Source organism: Gossypium hirsutum, chromosome A05 (assembly GCF_007990345.1).
Source record: "Gossypium hirsutum isolate 1008001.06 chromosome A05, Gossypium_hirsutum_v2.1, whole genome shotgun sequence".
NCBI classification, from domain to species: Eukaryota; Viridiplantae; Streptophyta; class Magnoliopsida; order Malvales; family Malvaceae; genus Gossypium; species Gossypium hirsutum.
Genome location: NC_053428.1, coordinates 11,624,903 through 11,644,837, shown reverse-complemented (window position 1 = coordinate 11,644,837; position 19,935 = coordinate 11,624,903). Strand labels below are relative to the sequence as shown.

Below are 19,935 nucleotides of genomic sequence, written 5' to 3'. Positions count from 1 at the left end.
ATGGAATGTTTTCATCGTAACAACGAGGTTTTAAAAGCACTATCGTGTGACATTGCCAGATATGGCTATAACGATTAGGCCGAGTTTAGGGTGTTACATGATGTAAGACATTTGGCTTGGTTAACAAACCAACATTTCGTTGACTAGAGCATTTCCAATCAAGAATTATATTATTTATAAAAAAATCATGACTTCATTAACATATGCAAGTAATCATTTTTAGGTTTCGACCCATGTTTTATTTCTCTATAGTACATAGTATAAAAAGGGAAAACCGAAAATCTTTGATTTAATTAAATAGATTTATGTACCTCTTATCATTAAATTATTAATAACTCAATCTTTGGGTTAATGAATTTCAAAAAGTTATAAAATGGTAATTAAATTATTCGAAATTTTTTATTTAATTCACTGGTTATTAAGTTTGTTTTTTGAAGTCCAACTAGCGACTCCAAGCGACGATTTGACAATTTGCATGGTGGATTAGTACACATTGATGAGTAGAACATACTTTAGATCCAAGTCAATCTGACGCTCAATTTTAGTGATCAGAAAGAAAGTTATTTAGATTGTGGTTAGCAGATTTATAATGTTCAAAGTTGTTTTATTAATAAATAAATAAATTGTATGAGAGAAAGAGAAAGGGAGCTTTCGATTGGTGCAAGTGGTGTGAACGAAGAAGGCAATACAATAATGATTTTAATAACCCAGTGACTTAAATGAAAACTTTTGATTAATTCAGTGATCAATTTATAACTTTTTGAAGTTAAGTGGCCAAAACATACACTTAGTAATAGTTTAGTGACATTAAATGTAATTTACCCTTAATCTTTTTATATAAAAATGTTATTTAATATTTTATAAATTATTATATCATAAATAGAATTTTGGAAAAGAAAAAAAAAACTTAGAAAATATATCTATGACAATACCAATACCCGATTGATTAAGTTTTTAAAGTTAGTTTACAAGAGTGAATAATTTTTTTATAAAAATATATTACATAAAACTTTTAAATAAAATGATTTAACTGTCCCATATATTATTAAATTTATAAAATAACTTTTTTTTTTGTTAATTCACTATACATCAAATTAATTAACATTTGTATATTTATGTTCATATTGTATGATTTTTATGTTAGGTATGGTATCGTCAAGTTTAGGTTAGTTTATGTAAATGTTTTGAAAACTTTGCAAAATATTTCGGTTAATATGTTTGATAATTTTGAGTATAAAAGAAATTATGAATTAGTCGCAAGATTCAAATTAATTTAATTGATAGATATAATTACTTTATTAATTATAAAAAGGAACATACAAGAATAGAAGGCATTAGCATCATTGTTGTTTTTGGACAAAAGATAATGAAAGAGAGATATGATTGGTTATGAGTGTAATTTGAGGTAAGAAAACCTAAGATTATTACTTATTTGTTTGGGTTTTTTGGTTTGTGTATTGGATCCCCTAAATGATTAGTGTTTGAAGACTTTTTGATCCCCCTCGGTTAAAAATGAGAAGCAAGCATATAATAGTAAAAAATGGGTAATAAACCTTATAATAAGTAGGATCAACTCGATCCAATATTAAGAAGACCTGGAAATCACCCAACCATTTTGCTCAACAAAGGATGATAGTAATATCTCATCAGGAAGGATCTCTTCATCCAATGACTATTAACGAATTTGGTAAGATTCACCATCCTATTGAATCAACGTTCAATCATATAATCTTTAGACAGTAGAGTTTTGCAATCTCTTTTAACCTCCCGACTTTATTATTTCAATCTGTCTCATCTTTCTTGAGCTAATTTTTAAGGAGATGTGATCCATAATTTTAGTTTCAAGACTGTCCACTTGGCCATGCTCACCCCTAACGTGGATGCAATAACCCGTCTCTTCAATATTATATCTGCAAACTGAAATGGGTTTCCTTGTAATAGCTTCAAGATGAACAACTTGTTAGTTGTTGGTTATAAGTTGTGTCTCCTACATATATGTATCAAGCTAACAAACAATATACACTTGGAGAGGTGCGATTTCTCATCTTAATTTCAATTGCTTCCCCCAATATACACTTGACTATGCTGTAACGTGACTGATACATATATAGATTTACACTTATTTATATCCAGAAGCCAATGTGTTGTTACACAAATTAAGTGTGGATTCCCCTGGTCATCTGCAACTGCAATGTCTCCTCAAGAAGTTGTGATAATAGAGGTCGTGAATGGATGCTAATTTACCTCCTGAAGCTCCTCACAGTCGATGGCTTTTCACCATCTTCCTCAGGCAGCTTCACTGCAGTATAGGTTCCTGCACCGCAAAGGGCTCCCAGGATGGGGGCTGTGAAGTACACCCATATAGCTTTGTAGTTATTTGCTGCTATGGCGGGTCCCAATGTTCTTACTGGATTCATCGAAGCACCTGTAATTGGTCTGTTTCCACACCACATAAACAAGGGAGTTTCTTAACAATCATCCTCATGGAATTGGGATCCTTGAAAGCTAGGGGAAGAAAAAGAAAATAAAGAAGTGATTGCATAAACTACAAATCATTATCGAAACATCTGATTAAAATATTTCCTAGATTAATTCAAAATTTCAAGAGAAAAAAAATGGGTGTAAAAGATATTAAAATCTGCTTGTCTCCTCCATTATTGTATTTTAATTCCTTGATCAATGAAGGTGGCGGTCTTGAATAACCAAACATGTGATCATTGTCTCCCTAGTGCTAGTTGTTCCACAAGTTATGGATGGCTAATAATCCAACTTCTGAATTTGTCATCATCTTTTTGTATCCCTAAATTGCAGCCTCATGGAGGACTTCGCTTGTTCTTCAAGTTATCTCTACATTAAGTAGTTGCTTTTGTATTTATAATATAATGAGAACTAAAACCAATACTTGAAAAAAAGTTGAACATACCCGGCGATGAGAATATTGAGCATGACAGTAGCTCCAACCGCGATTCCTGCCAACTCACCCACCTGCACATATTTCGTCCCTCACAGTCATAATATAATATTCCCTTTAACATCAATTTTGCTGTTCTAAATCTCTGCTCATCATCGACCGATTATTAATCTCTACTATTATATATATATATGCCTGCTTGTAATATGCGTTTGAGATGATATAAAAGAGAATCTTACTGATTACTATTACTAGGTTACTTTTTTCTTTTTGCATTTAATCTTTTTTCTAAAAAAAAAATTGAAGAATAACGTGAAAGTGAAAATGAAGATGGTTGTTAAATCTGATAGTATACCTTTACATTGAACCATGAATTCAATGGATGCTAGCAACTTTGTATTTATTACTATTATCTTTTGGGTTTATTCCTTGGAGATTGAGCGTGCCAACCAATAACCATCTTCATTGACTTCTGTCTTTTGAAATCTTAAAAAGTTTGTAAAAGAAATTAGCATACAACTAATTTTGAAATTTTGTACTTACTGCTCTGGTGTCGGTGGCAACAGCAGTGACGACGAACATGAGATTGAAGCTAATCATAAATTCCAGAGCAAAAGCTTGACCAAATCCCCCTGAAGGAACTGTCACTCCCCCTCCCATCATCGGATGAAACACTCCCTTTAGCCCAAATGCAGCACACAATGACGCCATTACTTGTGCTCCGATGTAGACCGGTACCTACCCAGAAATTGAAACCCAAAAAATTGTTATTTAAAACATCTACAAAAGACAAAAAGGAAAATCGTGGGATTAACCCTACATGTTTCCGAGGAAAGTGTTTGAGTGCAGCAAAGGCAATGGTGACGGTTGGATTGAGATGTGCTCCCGAGATGTGGCCAGTGGAGAGTATGACAATCATGACAGCAAGGCCAGTTGAGGCCGCCAGTGTTGAACATGGACTGTAAAGCAACAAAGGAGCAACTTGGTGCATTTTGTTTATTTTGTTTATTCTCTATATTTTGAAATGAAATGAAAATGGTATCATCATTCGGTTTCAATCAAACATATTTTTTTTCCTTTTGCTTGTTAACCGAGAGCTTATGCTCTTGATGCTTTGTGTTTTTCTGCTTGCTGTTTGAAGAGCTTATGCTCTTAGTGTTTCATTGTTTGGTTGTTGCTGCCATTTTATCCAACAGCCAGGCCAATCAGAGTTTCAGAGCGTTGGGTCTTTTGGTTCACAATAGCAGTGGCTGTACCTGCGAAGATTAGTATAAAAGTGCCTATGAACTCAGCTCCCACCTGCAACAAAAAATGGCAAAAAAGTTAAAGATTTGAGATTCACTTTTAACTTAGTAATTCTCAAATCATGTGTACGACATTAGGATCTCCTGTATAACCTTTCTTGTGAGTGAGACAGGAGGAGGTGGCAATGAGCAAGAAACAGGCGGTAATCTCCCTTCTTCCATGGAATCTTCCACGCTGAAGCATTTGCAGCTTTTGAGAAGGGATTTTTTATTAAACCCACCTCTGTGGTCTCCCTTAAACCCACCAAAGAGTGGAGCACCAGGAGTCCCCGGTGTTACAGGGGTGGAAGGAGCTGATGGAACATCCTCGTTCTCCATATATATCACTTGTATAATTCAGAACAAACTACTATGAAAGGAAGTTTAAAGTAATAAATTATGTAGTAAGAGAAGAGAGAGGCTTAAGTTTCTGTACTTGATTAGTTGTTTATTTCATTTTTGGATGTTATTGACGAGCTTAATGTCAGGTATTTATAGTACAAGCAAAGAGTTGAGGGGTGGGACTGGTTGAGACTGGGAAACTCTGGAAATAGTGGAGGGGTGGGACATTGACGAAGTCTCTTGCAGTAGCTGAAATAGTAGGAAAAGTGACCTATACCATGGGACATTAATAATGAATTCCCTGTCTACCTTCCCTTTTCAGCAAATTTTTTAAACTCCAAAGCCTTTAATAAATTATGGGAATGGAGTGGGCAATTATAGTTACCCACTCACTTTGGCATTAGGACCGGATTTAAAATCCACTATCTACAACTTTATTTGTTCTTTTGCAATATAAGAACTTGGGTTTGATTCATTAACAACGGTAATTGGCAGAGAGCTACTAAAATACTTGTAATTTAGCAAATTGATACCGAGAATCTTTGGAGATGGACAGTTAAAATATTCAGCGTCATCGGTGGATTTTTATTTTTTTTAATTAAAGCACTATCAAAATTGCATCAAATTAAAAGGAGAGTCCTTGATGCAAATCTCAGTGAAATCAAATTTATTGATCAAATGGTTAGTAGGATCTGGTATGGGATAAGGGAAAAAAGTGAAAAGGTCCCATGGAGTAGATTGCTTTGGTTCCCATTTCGTATACCAAAGCATTCTGTGATATCTTGGCTAGCTATACAGGATCGACTTCCTACAAAAGTAAGGCTTATTCAGGGAGGGATGAATATTGATGGAAGATGCAAATTATGCTTCGAGGAGCAAGAAACTAGGGACCATCAGGTTCTCTAAAGTAATTTAGGAAGGAATTTGGCAGCATGAATTGATGTGGGCAATGAGGAGATTAAAAGGGGAGGCATTGATAACCATTCTTTTGAAGCTTGGATGGAATGATTGAATTTACGGGATCTGGAAGGAACGAAATAATGAACACTTTACAACAGTTCAAATGACGGAGGCAGAGGTTCTAATATTAGAAGAAAAGAAAGTGTAAGTAATAGATTGTGTTTAGATTGGGGTATACATGATAGTCATTACTAGTTCATTTCACTGTTTCTGTTGTTGTACAGAGTTTTTATGTAACAAATTTCTTCTTTTTTTAGGTAATAAAATCACAATTATTAAATAAATAAAAAATAGAAAAAAACTATGAAGCTTCCGCAATACTTCCAGGTCGGTTTCGAACAGATGTATAGAAAACCAATATTAAATCGAAAGATTCAGAAAATAAAATATTAACATGCATGCATTTCGATCAAAAGAAAAAAGGAGAGGAACAAGTTCCTTTCGTTCTTTATTATTGACTGATACCATAACAGCTTTGAGAAATGTTAAGGCTGTAAATTGTTTCTTCTTTTGAGAAAAATAATAATAAGAATAGAAAACAGAGAAAGGGTTAAACATATAACCATGCATGCATGACATGATATTGGAATATGTTCTTCACTGTAAAAGATCAGTCCCAGGCTCTGAGTTGATCTATGTGTCGATATGGTGCGGTGAGAGGAATTGGTAAAAGTCCTTTTTCAAAAAAAAAAATAAAAAATAAAGTTTGGAAATGCACGAGTAGAGCATGGGATTTCCCATGTCTTTAAGCAGGGAGTATGGAATGCGAAAGGCAAGTTGTAAGTTTAGTAGATTTGGTAAATTTAGAGTTCTGGTGGTTCTTTTGATTACCTTTAAAAAATGGCATCCAGTTTACAAATCTAAAATCCCCAATCATTCTATCTTAAGCTATGAATTATTTTTGTGGGAAAGAAAGAAGAAGCACTAAGCATCATTCTTTTGGCATGGCATGGTGTTTCCTTTTCAGGATATGGATGTGAGCACGAAACTGTTTTTATTCTTTTTCAGTGGCTATATGGTTCATTCAATTTCTATGTTTTTATACCTAATTGATCTTCACTCCTTTTGAGCTCGATGTGAAACAAGAAATCTTGCAAGCTCCTATTTGATAGAGTAGATTATAAAGTATTGGATAAATAGTAGAAGTGATAAATATATTAAAGGTTAAAATATGTTATTAGCCCTCGTACTTTGATAAAATTAAAGATTTAGTTTTTGTACTTTAAGAGTTAAAAATTTAATTTTCAATTTAAAAATTCTAGTCCAATAATCAGAAATTTCCATCAAAATTTGTCAACTTAACATGTCTATTTTCTTTTAATCACATGTGACATCATATGAAGACAACCTAATCAACGTGCCAAGCTAATAAACTTTTATGGAAACTACTAACAATGTTAATGGTTTGATTGAGATTTTGAAATGAAAAAAGTTAAAAAGGACTTAATTTTTAAATTTTAAAATATAAAAACTAAATCTCAAATTTTATCAAAGGATAGAGATTAACATACTTTAACCCATATACAAAATCACAAGTCAAACCCGATAATTATAAATATTCAAATGCTCTTTCCCAAAACTAGTAAAAAAATATTTTTTTTAAAAAGTGAAAGTTTTAACTCGTGTAATTCATTCAAGGGTTAAATTATTATTTAGGGTCTGAATTTGATAATTTTTCTCATATTGGGGTCTAAACTTTTTTTTGTTTAGGTGCTAATCTTGGCAATTGTTACTACATTAGGGTCTAAATTTATTTTTGTCCAAGTTAGGCCTTGAACTTGGTAATTGTTCTCACATCGGGCCTAAACTTGACAACTATTCCAACATTAATATTTGAATTTTAAGGTTTTTATGGACTAATTTGGATAAAAAAAGTTGAAGTCCCAATATGAGAACATTTACCAAGTTTAAGGTATAATTTAGACAAAAAAAAATTCAAACTCTAATATGAAAAATAATTACCAAATTTAAGTTCTAGAATATGATTCAACCCTTTATTCAAATAAAGTGGGGTTTAGGGAGCCTTAAAACTTTAAATATCAGCCTCTACATTTTTTTAAAACTTGTCAAAATAAGGAAATGGTGGATTGGTGGGAATGAAAACAAGAATCGAATGGAAGTGATAAATGAAGGGATGGAGAAAAAAGGTAAGCAATATATATACAGTAAAGAATAAGGAGGAAGATTAACGTGTGTGATGAGAACAACTTGAAGACAAAGTGGAACATCAAATCGTAGGTGGAACCATAAGAAATGCCCCCCCAAAACTGAGAGTTTAATGAAGAATATTAATAGGCGGCATAAATTCTGTCCTTGTTTTCTTAGCTTAGCAGCAGCACCTCCTCCGCTTTTAATTTGGGCTCCCTCTCCTTTCTTACTGGTCCAGTGATCTTTGCATTCTCTTTTTCGTGTATTGGCTGTCTTTTTCAAGACACACCACCTTCATCCTTAATGTTTGCGTTATACTACAAGGGAATGGGATTTATACCATCTGAAACTTGGAAGCATCAGTAATAGTAATTTTTGAGAGATAATATGTTTCAAAGCAAATCTCCTCCTAACAAGACATGTATAATTTTCAAATGAAATTTTTAACAATTTGTTATGTTTTAATTCGGAGGTGGCCGATTGAATACTAACTTATTAGTATTAATGATTAATATTTTACTTAATGTGTAAATTAAAGATTGATTAACAATATAAAAAAGAATGGGACTCACATATAAGAGGAGAAAGCTTTTAGTCATTGAAAAAGTTGACATGCCTAAACACCCTTCTTTTTTCAGTTGAAGCCAGTTATAATTTTCCAATACCTTTTCCATCTTGATTTAAGAAAATAATTATCTGAGATTTTGTGCGGACAAAAAAAAAGGTAAACTTTTGAAAAATTAAAGATTAATTCAATCCCAACATTTAGTTTATTGATCAAAGGTATTGAACACATCCTCCAGACAGGGGCCAAGCCTGGCATGGGCCGGCTCTCTTAAAATGTAAAATTTGTATTTAGTCCTTTAAAATTTTTTAAATATTTTAAATTAGTAAAGGTAAAATTATACTTTGACCTCTTAAAATTATAAAAATTTGATTTAATCCTTTACAAATTATAAAGATATAAACTATAAAAAATTAAAATTTCATCCGACCACCTTAAAAAATTGTTCTGGCTTCGCCCTACCTCTAGATCAAGGAATAAGTGAGATTTGAAATTCTATTATATATATAAAGATTGACTAAAATTTTATTTAATCTCTATCTAAAAGTGGTGGCAATTGGATTCAATAAAAAGTTAAGTTACTCATTTTCAAAATCCACATTTAACTAAGTAAAGTTAATATTTTTTTTATACTTTTCATATTCAATTTACTTTTTATGTACAAGTTTTTAAATTTTTTTCAATAATGTTATTTTTAAAGTTCAAATTTGTATTCTGTGCATATACGCTTTATCACTACACTTAACATTTGTTGATAAAATTTTATTTCTTAAATACAATAATACAATATATTTTTATGAAAAAAAGTAGAAGCTTGATTTTTATAAAATAATCTCATATATTTTAATTTATACCAAATAATAAAAGGCACGGTCGGTGTTAGCAAATGCCGTGGTCACTAAAAATAAAAATTTTCAATTCAATTCCTATAAAAGTAATAAAATTACCAGTCAATCCATAATAAAAATACACTTTAACAAAATTTTATTTAACCTTTCAAAAAAAATATAAATTAATAAATATTAAAATTACATTTTAATCTCTAAGAAAATATATGACATCTTCCCTGCAACTAATAAATTTATAACATTTCATAAAATTTTAAATAAAAAGTTTTTTCTCTAGCTTGTGGGAGGTTATAAACTCGGTGAGGCAGTCTAACTAATTGAGTGGGAAATGTTCATCATTTTGTCTCGCACACACTGAAAGTGCAGTAAGTAATGCGTGTGCATTACCACTCAAGAGGTCAACTTCCTGCAGATCCATCCACGCCAACTTTTTTGTTCCCCTTTTTATCTTTTGTATTGTTTGTCTCCTGTTTTATTTTATTTTTTAATGGTAATTGTTTAGGTATGATCACAATTATAAATAATTAAATATATACAAAAATCTTAAACATAAACACGTATAAAACATCCAACTATGAAATATGTTTTTCTGTGTCGTGTTAAAAATATTAAATCTAATTTCTTCTATTTTGATGTTCATAAAATATATAAATGTGATTTTATTAAACTTCAATTTAATGTAAGTGCATGTATAAAATATTATTTAAATTATATTGAAATTTAACTTAAATAATATCATTGTTATTATAACGATAAAAGAAATTAAAAATTCAAACGTAATTAAAAACATATTTTTTTTCCTATTTAAGAACTAAAAAGAGATTATGAAATAAAAGAAATAAGCATTAAGTTTAAGTTTATTCTCAAAATATTGTGTAGGGTTGGATTGCAGTATGATAATAAAAACAAAAAAGTATAATGCCTAATTGATGGACCATTAAAAGTGAATTTGATAAATAGATATTTAATTTTATCTAATGTATTTTTTAACAAATAATTTAATTTTTTTTCCTACATAAATAGATATTTAATTTTATCTAGAATGACTTTACATACATTTGATCATTAACCTAAGCATCTGCATGCTGTCATGCATTTACAACTTTTACTTTGCTTAATATATGATTCCCAACTTTCCAAGCTGGATTTAGTTTCATCCATCAATTCTGGTGATCTATTTTATTAATTATTGATCAAATTAATATTCAGTCAATCAACTTTGGATCAAGCAAAGATTACAACTTTGGATTATATATAAACATGATCAGAGCAGCTTCTAGTGGTTTGCAATGAAAACTTTTCCAATGATTTTTTTTTCCTTTTATTAATTAAAAGTCTATGTCTATGGCTACAAGTATAGCAGATCAAATTTTAGGTTATGGCGCCTCATTCAAAAGATAAGAAAACATCTTAATAAAATTCTTTTCTTTTCTTTTTAAAGTCATTATGGTTTTTCAACATATGCTTGGGAGATTTTAAAAGGAGGAGGAAAAAAGGTCATATGCTTCGAAGAGAACACTTCCAGGAATGCTACTTGTTTTGATTTCGTCTTCATTGGAAGATTGTGCAATTAATTTAAATGTTATTTTTAAATATTTAAAAAATATTATATTCAAAAAATTTGAAAGTTAAATTCGGATTATGGAATAGGTACGGTTGGTGGTGTGATCCGAGATGTAATTAGTTTGTGGTGTTTAGGATTTGTAAGGGACATAGGGATGTGTAGTGCATATGAAGTAGAACTTTGAGACATACTCTATGGTCTTGAATAAGCTTAGAAGTTTGATTGTTGAGATGTATTGTTAGGATCAATTTGTTTGGAACCGTTGCACCATATTAAGGGAGCCTTATGATTAATTAGTTGAAATCACACATCGTAAATACAATTCAAGATTTGTTGAGGCGTGATTGGAATGCCAACTTAAAGCATGTATATTGAAAATACAATAAGTTGACTGATTGCTTAGTAAAAGCTGCAAAAGTAAATGGACATTGGCTTCCACTTTTGCTTTCAACCCCTGATTTTGCTCTAAATATGCTATATAGAGACCTTAACGATTTATTTGTTCCTAAACTAATTACCATATAATAGTCTGTAATGCTCTTTTTTAAACAAAACAAAAAAAAAGTTAAATCTTAATGTTTGCAATATCTTTTTCTTATCTCAAGCTGTAACTTATTTTTTTTACCTTAAAGTCTACCGGTTGTTACTCAAATGAAGAACTGGAGGTCTTTATGAACCTTGCTAACCCCAAATATTTCGCAAAAGATGTAGATGATTGGGACATCTGGTTTGGAGTTGTGTGTCGGATTTTATGGACCCGTAAGAAACAAAATGATCTTTGGGAAAAAGTTCATTGAGAGTGAAAGCATACGTGAAACAAGTCCGGGCCTGTGGATTGAATGCCGCGGAAAAGCCCAAGTTGCCCTTATGGAGAAGAGAGCGAAATATTAAAATAGATTGGACGCCACCCCCATCGGGCTGGCTAAAGGTAAACATTGATGGTGGCTTGACAGACGATTCTGTCAAGCAAGATTGCTACATGTGAAGGAATGATTAGAGATCATTCGGCAAAATGGTTGGTGGGGTTTGCAAGAAATATTGGCTCAACTTCTATTCTGAATGATGAACTATGGGGAGTCTATGATAGTCTGAGTATGGCATGGTTTTTAGGGACGCAACAGCTAGTTTTCTAGATGGATAGTTTAACAGTTAAAAGAAATTCGGAGCCTTCTTTAAATGCTATGATCCATGCAATATATAAGATGCTGCAAAGAGGATGGATTGTTCATCTAAAGCATGTTTATCGAGAGGTAAATAACATATCCGATGCATTGTCTAATGGTGCTAAAATAAGAGAGTTTGGATATCATTTTTTCAATGAACCTCTTGAAGAAGTTAAATTTATTACACAATTTTTTTAAAAATGATAAATTTATAATTGCATTTTACCCATTCAAATTTATAATTTAATGCTCATAAAAAAGACATTTAGTAACTTTGCCCTTTAAGTGTATATAAAATATATATTTTAATAGAGCACATATTCAAAGTTAATTTTTTCCAAAAGAATAATTTTAAATATATTTATTATTTGTTTCACCCAATAACATAATTTATTTTTATTTATAATAAAAAATAACTACCATGAAAATATATCATCCACTTAAATTAATTAATTAATTTAGTTTTGATTTATATTTGTTTTTAAAAATTAAATATAATTATTTAATGAATATTATTTTTAAAAATTTGTTTCTCATTAGGTGATAAGAAATCTTATAATTTTTTATATATTTTCTTTTACATTAACGATACTTGAGATTGTTAACACAAAAATCGAAACATCTACTTTTTCGAATTGTTGGAAAAAAGAAAAAAGAAAAGACCGAGTAAAGGTTATAAAATAAAAGATTTAATCAAATAAAATCGTAAACAAACAAAGATTTCAATCGATTTATTTGGTATTTCATTGTTTTGGTAAACCGACGTGGGTTCTTCACTCTAACAACAATAATGTCTAAATCAAATTAGACACAAAAGCCCAAAAGAAAGTTAAGCAAGCCCAAGGAAATTTGTACATCACTCACTCAAATATCTGCATCATCCTCCTTTTCTGGTGTCGACAACTGGAGTTACCCATCACTCTCAAGTCTCACGGTACGACTGGCGCCCTGGAAAACTTTTCCTCTTCTACCATTTTTCTTCACATTTTATAAGGGATCGTTAGGGAAATTTTTTCAACTGCGTATTTCCCCTTCTTTTTTCCTTACTTTTTTTTTTCATCTTTAACCTAAAATGGAATACTAAAAATTCCCCATTTTTTCCCTACTACCAAACAAGGTCACATTGTTCTTTTCATACGTCTTCTTTTTTTATCGTCAATATTTGATTATTTTCCTGATTTTTGTTGGATTGAGCTTTTAATGATATGAGAAATCTGTTGTAGGTCAAATTCCGAAAACTGTACTCAGTCGTTCAATTGAAGTCACCCAGTCGCCGGTCAGCTGACTTTTTTTTGAGTTTTTTTTTTGTTTCTACTTCATTTTTTTCAGTGCTTCTTAGTTTTCTCTATTTTTCGTCACTTTTAATAAATTCGACTGAAAAATTGTGGTAGATTATAGAGTAGTACTGTTATGGGTTTCAATGAATATTCTGTAATGTATTCCCTTTAGAAGATATGATATACTAGGTGAGAAGATAGCATGAAAATATTTTTCCGAACCATTTTTAAAGCCAACGTAAAATATACCTCACTTACTAGTTGCATGTCGCAATAACCTTATTTTATCGAAGTAATGTGCTCGAATATTAATCGACTGACAACATTGCATGTTTTTCAAATGTATCAATATTGGATTTACAGCTTAGAAATGCCTTGTAAATTCCCTTTTTGATCTTTCAATGTTCTCCAACTATGCTTCTTTAATTTTTATGGTTCTATCACTTCATCCAAAACTTTCTAGCAAATTGGAGGGATAGCCATTCCTCCTTGATTTTTCCTTGTCCTGATTCTTAATTTATGGCATTTGTTACTTGGACAAAGGTTATCATGGTCATGATTTCAGTTGTATACTATTGTAAAGGCTAACATTTGTTTCTATGTGGACAAATCAGATGGACTCCAGCTCTGGAGAAGAGTCAGATCTTAGTGAGTCTGAGATCAATGAATACAAAGAAAAGCCATATGAAGAGATTAGGTCTGGGAAGTACAAAGTAAAGGCCTTAAATGGTAGCTTAAGATGCCCCTTTTGTGCTGGGAAGAAGAAACAAGACTACAAGTACAAGGATCTGCTTCAACATGCTTCTGGGGTTGGTAAAGGATCTGCCAACAGAAGTGCAAAACAGAGAGCAAACCACCTGGCCTTGGCAAAATATTTGGAAATTGACCTAGCCAGTGAAGCAGATGAGACCTCCCGTCCAACTGTACCACAAGTTGTGGACCAGACTCCAGAGCAAACTGAGCTTTATGTCTGGCCATGGATGGGAATAATTATGAACATTGTTGCTGAGTCGAAGAATATAGACACATTGCATGATAAAGGGTACTGGTTGAAGAGGTTTGCTAAATATAAACCTAACAATGTTCAATGTTTCTGGAATGAGGTAGATCTGACTGGCCAAGCCATAGTAGTGTTCAATAGTGATTGGAACGGGTTTGTGAATGCAACTCAATTTGAGAAAGCATTTGAATCCGAGCGCCACAGTAAGAAGCATTGGAACGGGCAACAAACTCAGCTTGGTTCCAATATATATGGCTGGTGTGCGCGTGCTGATGACTACCAATCCGATGGGCCAATAGGGGATTATCTTCGGAAGGTGGGTAAATTACAAACCATTTCTGGCATTGTCCAAGAAGCTGCTCAAGATAGGAATAGCGTTGTGGCAAACTTGACAACAAAAATTGATTTGACGAATGAAAATTTAGATGAATTACAGTACAAATACAATGAGACTACTATGTCCTTAAGCAGAATGCTCGAAGAGAAAGACAGGCTGCATCTTGCCTTTATTGAAGGTTTGTTCTTGTGTCTTGACCTATTTGCAGTTTATTTTATTTTATTTTATGTATTTGCTTGTTCTTCATATATATAGCTGGTCATATATGATTTCTTTTTAACACTTAAGAATGTTAAAAGATTTCCAAATTTTTCTTAACAATTTGAGATTCATCACTTTTAGATGCCTTCTCTACTTGATGTAATAAATTTATACAATGTGTTTTATGATATGGTCTTCCTCCTTGGATTTAAGACTTCCCGCTAAACTCTTAATGGTTTGTCTAGTTGATGCCATGCAATAATAAAAATGCATCTGGGTTCTTTTATGTTTTTGAAAGACAAACATGAACTCAATTAGTCCATTATGTAATCAGAATTTCACGTTTTTGTGTTTTAATTGTTCATTAGAGACAAGGAAGATGCAAAGGCTTGCTCGAGACAATGTTCGAAGGATTTTGGAAGAACAGGAAAAGCTGAATCATGAACTGGAAACAAAGAAAAGGAAGATCGACAACTGGACCAGGGAACTGAATAAACGTGAGACGCTAACTGAGCGCGAAAGGCAAAAACTTGATGAAGAGAAGAAAAAGGTAATCTGTCTCATGGCAAAGCATCCTGTTGCTTGGACCTAATGAAAATAAGATCAAAATGTGGTCTTTTTATTCAACATATCATGTATTGTTCTCAATTTTATTGTCAAAAGCTGCTACTGACTTATCTTAGGTTTAAATTGGTGACAATTCTAGAAACTGCTCCAGGAGATAATTGGTTGGCATTATTAATGGATATGGCACCTGTCACTGATGTTTTATTCTTTGTCTTTCCAGAACAATGAAAGAAATAATTCACTTCAGCTAGCTTCCATGGAGCAGAAAAAGGCTGATGAGAATGTGTTAAGATTGGTTGAAGAGCAAAAGGTGGTGCATTAAAAATTATCATATTGTAGCATATTTCATATTTGTAGCATACAGTTATTTCACATCTAGTTCTGTTAATGGGTTTTTTAATTTTCCAGAGGGAGAAAGAAGAGGCCCTAAAAAAGATACTTCTGCTGGAAAAACAGCTAGATATAAAGCAGAAGTTGGAAATGGAAATCGAAGACTTGAAAGGCAAGCTGCAAGTGATGAAACATCTTGGACAAGATGATGCAGCTGTACAGAAGAAGATGGAAGAGATGAATAATGAGTTGCAAGAGAAGATTGATGATCTGCAAGATCTGGAGTCAACAAACAAAGCTCTTATATACAAAGAGCGTCAAAGCAATGATGAGCTACAAGAAGCAAGGAAAGTGCTAATTCAGGTACTGCCTACTTTATCTTGGCTTAAGACTGAATTACGTTTGCCTAAGCCTTGGATTACTATGCAGACTCAAGCAACTGGTCATAAAATCAATGTTCTTTTTCTTTTATGCAGGGTTTGCCAGAATTGTTGGGTAATCGCACTAATATTGGATTAAAGAGAATGGGAGAGCTTGATCCAAAGGCTTTTCATGACACTTGTAAGTCGCGATTTCCTTCTGATGAAGCGGAAATTCAGGCCACTACTCTATGCTCATCATGGCAGGAGAATCTGAAAAATCCAGATTGGCATCCATTCAAAGTTATAGTGGAGGGAGGGAATCCTAAGGTATATCTTGCAACCTAAGTCAAATGGTCATCAGTTAAATTTAAATTGCTCTTTGGCCTCTATCAAGTTGTTTATGGAATTATACTCTCAGTGCATGTCTAACCTCTGGTGTCAGATGGAGAATGAAGTGGAAAATAATAGATCAATTTCTTTTGATTTCCCTAATGTTGTCAGATGGCCTGTTTCACTGTTCAGTACATGATTTTTGGCAAAAGGTTTTAATGAGTTCTTTTGCAAAAGTAACCTGTTTAAAAAGTATGTCTTATTTTGTATTGAAGCCTCCTTTTGTGAAAGAGGCATGTTGCTGTTATGAAAGAAAATGGAGGAATGGCTTATGCTCAATAATCTTGTGCATCGTGCAGGAAATTCTAAATGAGGAAGATGAGAAACTAACAAATCTAAAGCTGGAATGGGGTGAAGAGATTTATAATGCAGTGGTAACAGCTTTGAAAGAACTAAACGAGTATAATCCCAGTGGGAGATATGTAATTTCTGAGCTCTGGAACTTCAAGGAAAACAGGAAAGCCACACTAAAGGAAGTCGTTGGGTATGTTGTTAGGAACATCAAAACAGCAAAGCGCAAGAGAACCTGAGGCAAAGGTTTGTATCATTACTGTTTCGATGTTCTTCTGTCATGATATCTTTTGTTATTTTGCAGTTTCATTGAGTATGTGTTTGTTTCACTGAAAATTGCGTTTGGAAAATGAATTGGTTTTCTTGGAAAGTGTATTTTTTTGGTGTTTAGACGATTCTACATAAAATGTTTTTCATTGTTTGGTAAATTTTCCTGAAATAATTTTCCAAATATTACTTCCAGTGAAGCAAACACAATACTTATTATGTTATTACAAGGTTTTTTTAACTGAAAAAGTATTTATTTTCACAATTAATCTAGAAAACTAGATTTAAGTGATAATTAAATTAATAAACAACAATAATTTTAAATTCTCTTTTTCCATAATATAGAAATAGAAAAATTTAAGCAATAATACATCCATGAGTTTTATCTAGATAATGTTAACAAGAATGTTCAAACTCATACATATATAGCTTCTTTAAACTTGTAACTTTTAAAAGACATGCTTTTTCTCCTTCCAGCTTAGTATCGATTTTAGCTTTTTGAATTTTCATTAACCCAAAATAGAAGCACTGAATCAGTATTTAAAACTTATTCAAGTGCTATTAATTGTAACTTGTAATCCCAAATAGGAAAGACATTACTAACAAAACCTTGTGATAAAATGAACAGAATCTACAATTGTCAGCTGAAACATTAAAGCTAGACAACATTAAATACAAGTTTATCGTATCTACAATTGCTAATGCCAACCTCCCATAATCAATACTAGTATACATAATTTTAAGATTTAGGTATCCAAGAACATTCGTAGCAAACCATAACATATGTCAATAATACTAGCATAATCACTAGTGTTGATAGATTGGTCTTCATTTGGGCGACTGGTACCTCATTCACTAGTAGATTTTATCACTTTTTTCTCAAGTTCTGATTGCATTCTGCCAAGCCTTTGATCTCAAGCATGCCTAGTTCTTCCACCGTTGGTTTCCAATAACGAACTCATCCATTTATGAGCTAGTTAGACACCTACATCAACAAATGGCTTTAGATCATCATGTGCATTGCTATAAATCCTATCACACTACTACTTATGATAACAAATTTAGCTACCCTCCTAGATGTTATAAAGGTGAAGTGCCATTGCAAGCCAGTGATCTTGCTAACCTGCAATAGTCTAATATTGCAGTTGTAATGTCTCAGAGGAACTGGCTTTTAACACAAGAATTAATGAAATATTAAAAAAGCTACATGATAACCTTAACTAGCACTTGGGGCTCTCCTTTGCTCTCTGTGTCCTTTTTCCACATTCAAATTTCATATAATGGCTCTCTTGCATTTTTCAGCTGAAATCCTTGTAGGTTCATGTTAACCATCCATCTATGGAGTTGTTTAATCTCAAATTCAACTTATAGAAGACAACTATGCAGAAGTAGAAAACCTCACAACTATAAACCTGCTAATTTGCAACATCAATTTCATTACACAGGAAATTTGTGTAATCAAATCTGATTTAACCAAATAGATTATCCAGTACCATCATCACACGTGTAATGGAAAAATGCATTAAACAAACTGATTGTGAATCTCGAAGTTCTTGATATTCTATTCACTTTAAAAAGAAAAATTAGGGAGAAAAGTGCTCCCAAAAAATGACTTATTTCGTAGTGCCTGTGAACTTTAAAGCATCTGAAACGTACATCTGATATTGAAAATTGCAAATTGAATAGTAAAAAAATGCATTAAACAAAGTGGATGAATCCCATTCAAGGAAGCAGTGCATTAAACCTATATCATTAGCCAACGGAGGTGAAACGAAGAACCAGCTATGCTTTAATACAAAAAAAGAAAAAAAGTGTTTAAGTCATGGTTAAACTTAAGAAGCATATCATGAAGTTGCATAAATTGCATCCTAGTTTCCTATCTGTCTTCCCATTATCATTTTCTAATCAACATGCATTAGAAGGAAATTCTCAACAATACACAAAATTTCGCATTTCTTTATGATCAAGGTTGTAATTGATGATAAGAGGTAGAAAAGCAAGAGATAGAGATCCCATCTGTCAGGATCACTCGAGGCATGGTGACCCCAAAAAAAGAATAGATATGAGTTCAATTTTTATGGATTTTGGGCTTCTATGTAACAAGAAAATAACAAGCAAAGGGCAGCCTAGATGAAGCATAAGAAACGGTAAGACGAGTCTCTTAAGTTTTGTGGGAATGAGATACCCATGCCCAGGAACTGATAGCAGAGATGGGTGAAGGAACGAATTTTGGTGCAAGAGAGAAAGTAGGAGGGAAAGATGGAGGAGCATGAGACAAGTCTTACCGGTAATGTTGCTGGTGGGAGATGTTGGATGGTGCCACCGGGAAGAGAATAAGAAAAAGGGCAGGATGATCTCTCGATAGATGATGAGAAAGAAAGGATGGAAAATTAAAGGGTAAAGATATTTTAAAGAAAAAAAAAACATGGGTTTTTACGTTGACCGGTAAAATCTTTTAGATTGACTCCACTCATTTTCCCTCCTGAACCAAACGCATGAAAACGAAAACAGTGAAACAAACATTCTCTAAATACATATAAAAGCATGGGATTTATTAGGTGTTGAATTCAGAGTTCATTGTTTAGATCTGTTTTGTGATGATGCCAAATTGTTTGATGATGCAGGATGCAAATAATCTTCAACTGTTTCGGAATCTAACCAAATCTACTGGGACGGTATGCGTATGGAGCTGAAAATTATTGCTGGGTTTGTAAATTTCATTTTCAGCTACCAAATTAATCCTGAACTTGGGAGTTTATTCTGTTTTAGTTTGGAACTATCAGCAGTCTAGATCTGCGGTACTTTTTTCTATCCTAATTATAAGTGTTTGGTTCAGCTAGCTAATTCTGGTCCCATTCCATAAGACAAAGTGAGACCATTGTTTGATTCACGGAATAACCATTTCATATAATAAACCTGAATATCACCCAAAGCTCTCTTTTTGCAATGGTTCAGGGTTTGGGTAGAAATATGATATAATTTATATCCTATAGAGTAGTCCCAAAAGAAAATTAGAAATTCAAAAGTAGACATCGTAGTAGAAATTTCATGTTAAGCAGCAAGTTGTAGGAAAATTTGGGGTTTCAGATATGGGAGAGAGATGAAAAGGAGGAACATATCCTTAGCATA

At 32.5% G+C, this 19,935-nt stretch overlaps 2 protein-coding genes across 6 annotated transcripts; one reads left to right on the top strand and one right to left on the bottom strand.

Moving 5' to 3' along the window:
• Window positions 1-2,046: 2,046 nt before the first annotated feature.
• LOC107958453 (aquaporin NIP6-1) lies at window positions 2,047-4,982 on the bottom strand. Of its 2 annotated transcripts, XM_016894228.2 has the most exons (6): window positions 4,309-4,982; window positions 4,113-4,210; window positions 3,732-3,858; window positions 3,455-3,649; window positions 2,924-2,985; window positions 2,047-2,436 (listed from the first exon to the last, which is right to left on the bottom strand). In XM_016894228.2, exons 1-6 carry the CDS (start codon window positions 4,531-4,533, stop codon window positions 2,241-2,243), a joined length of 903 nt encoding a protein of 300 aa, XP_016749717.1. In that variant the 5' UTR covers window positions 4,534-4,982; the 3' UTR covers window positions 2,047-2,240. The 2 variants fall into 2 exon arrangements, 1 of the variants encoding a protein (XP_016749717.1); XR_005927067.1 differs by lacking the exons at window positions 3,732-3,858; window positions 4,113-4,210; window positions 4,309-4,982 and having other exon boundaries at window positions 2,047-2,985; window positions 3,267-3,643.
• Window positions 4,983-12,547: 7,565 nt separating this feature from the next.
• Window positions 12,548-19,650, top strand: LOC107958454 (factor of DNA methylation 1). 4 transcript variants are annotated; one of them, XM_016894229.2, is made up of 9 exons: window positions 12,548-12,718; window positions 13,008-13,060; window positions 13,676-14,576; window positions 14,968-15,149; window positions 15,387-15,476; window positions 15,575-15,859; window positions 15,973-16,185; window positions 16,548-16,785; window positions 19,431-19,650. In XM_016894229.2, the coding sequence occupies exons 3-8, from the start codon at window positions 13,676-13,678 to the stop codon at window positions 16,776-16,778; spliced, it is 1,902 nt and encodes a 633-aa protein (XP_016749718.2). In that variant the 5' UTR covers window positions 12,548-12,718; window positions 13,008-13,060; the 3' UTR covers window positions 16,779-16,785; window positions 19,431-19,650. The 4 variants fall into 4 exon arrangements, with proteins under 4 accessions (XP_016749718.2, XP_016749720.2, XP_016749719.2 ...); XM_016894230.2 differs by having other exon boundaries at window positions 12,672-12,901; XM_016894231.2 differs by lacking the exon at window positions 13,008-13,060 and having other exon boundaries at window positions 12,610-12,718.
• Window positions 19,651-19,935: the final 285 nt, after the last annotated feature.

Bases quoted from the DNA above. Each gene is read 5' to 3' on its own strand.
- LOC107958453 (XM_016894228.2), bottom strand. From the start codon at position 4,533: ATGGAGAACGAGGATGTTCCATCAGCTCCTTCCACCCCTGTAACACCG. The intron at 3,650-3,731 runs GTAGGGTTAATC...ATTTCTGGGTAG, and splicing joins AACACTTTCCTCGGAAACAT to GTACCGGTCTACATCGGAGC. The intron at 2,437-2,923 runs GTATGTTCAACT...GTGTGGAAACAG, and splicing joins CTCAATATTCTCATCGCCGG to ACCAATTACAGGTGCTTCGA.
- LOC107958454 (XM_016894229.2), top strand. From the start codon at position 13,676: ATGGACTCCAGCTCTGGAGAAGAGTCAGATCTTAGTGAGTCTGAGATC. The intron at 15,150-15,386 runs GTAATCTGTCTC...TTGTCTTTCCAG, and splicing joins TTGATGAAGAGAAGAAAAAG to AACAATGAAAGAAATAATTC. The intron at 15,477-15,574 runs GTGGTGCATTAA...TTAATTTTCCAG, and splicing joins GATTGGTTGAAGAGCAAAAG to AGGGAGAAAGAAGAGGCCCT.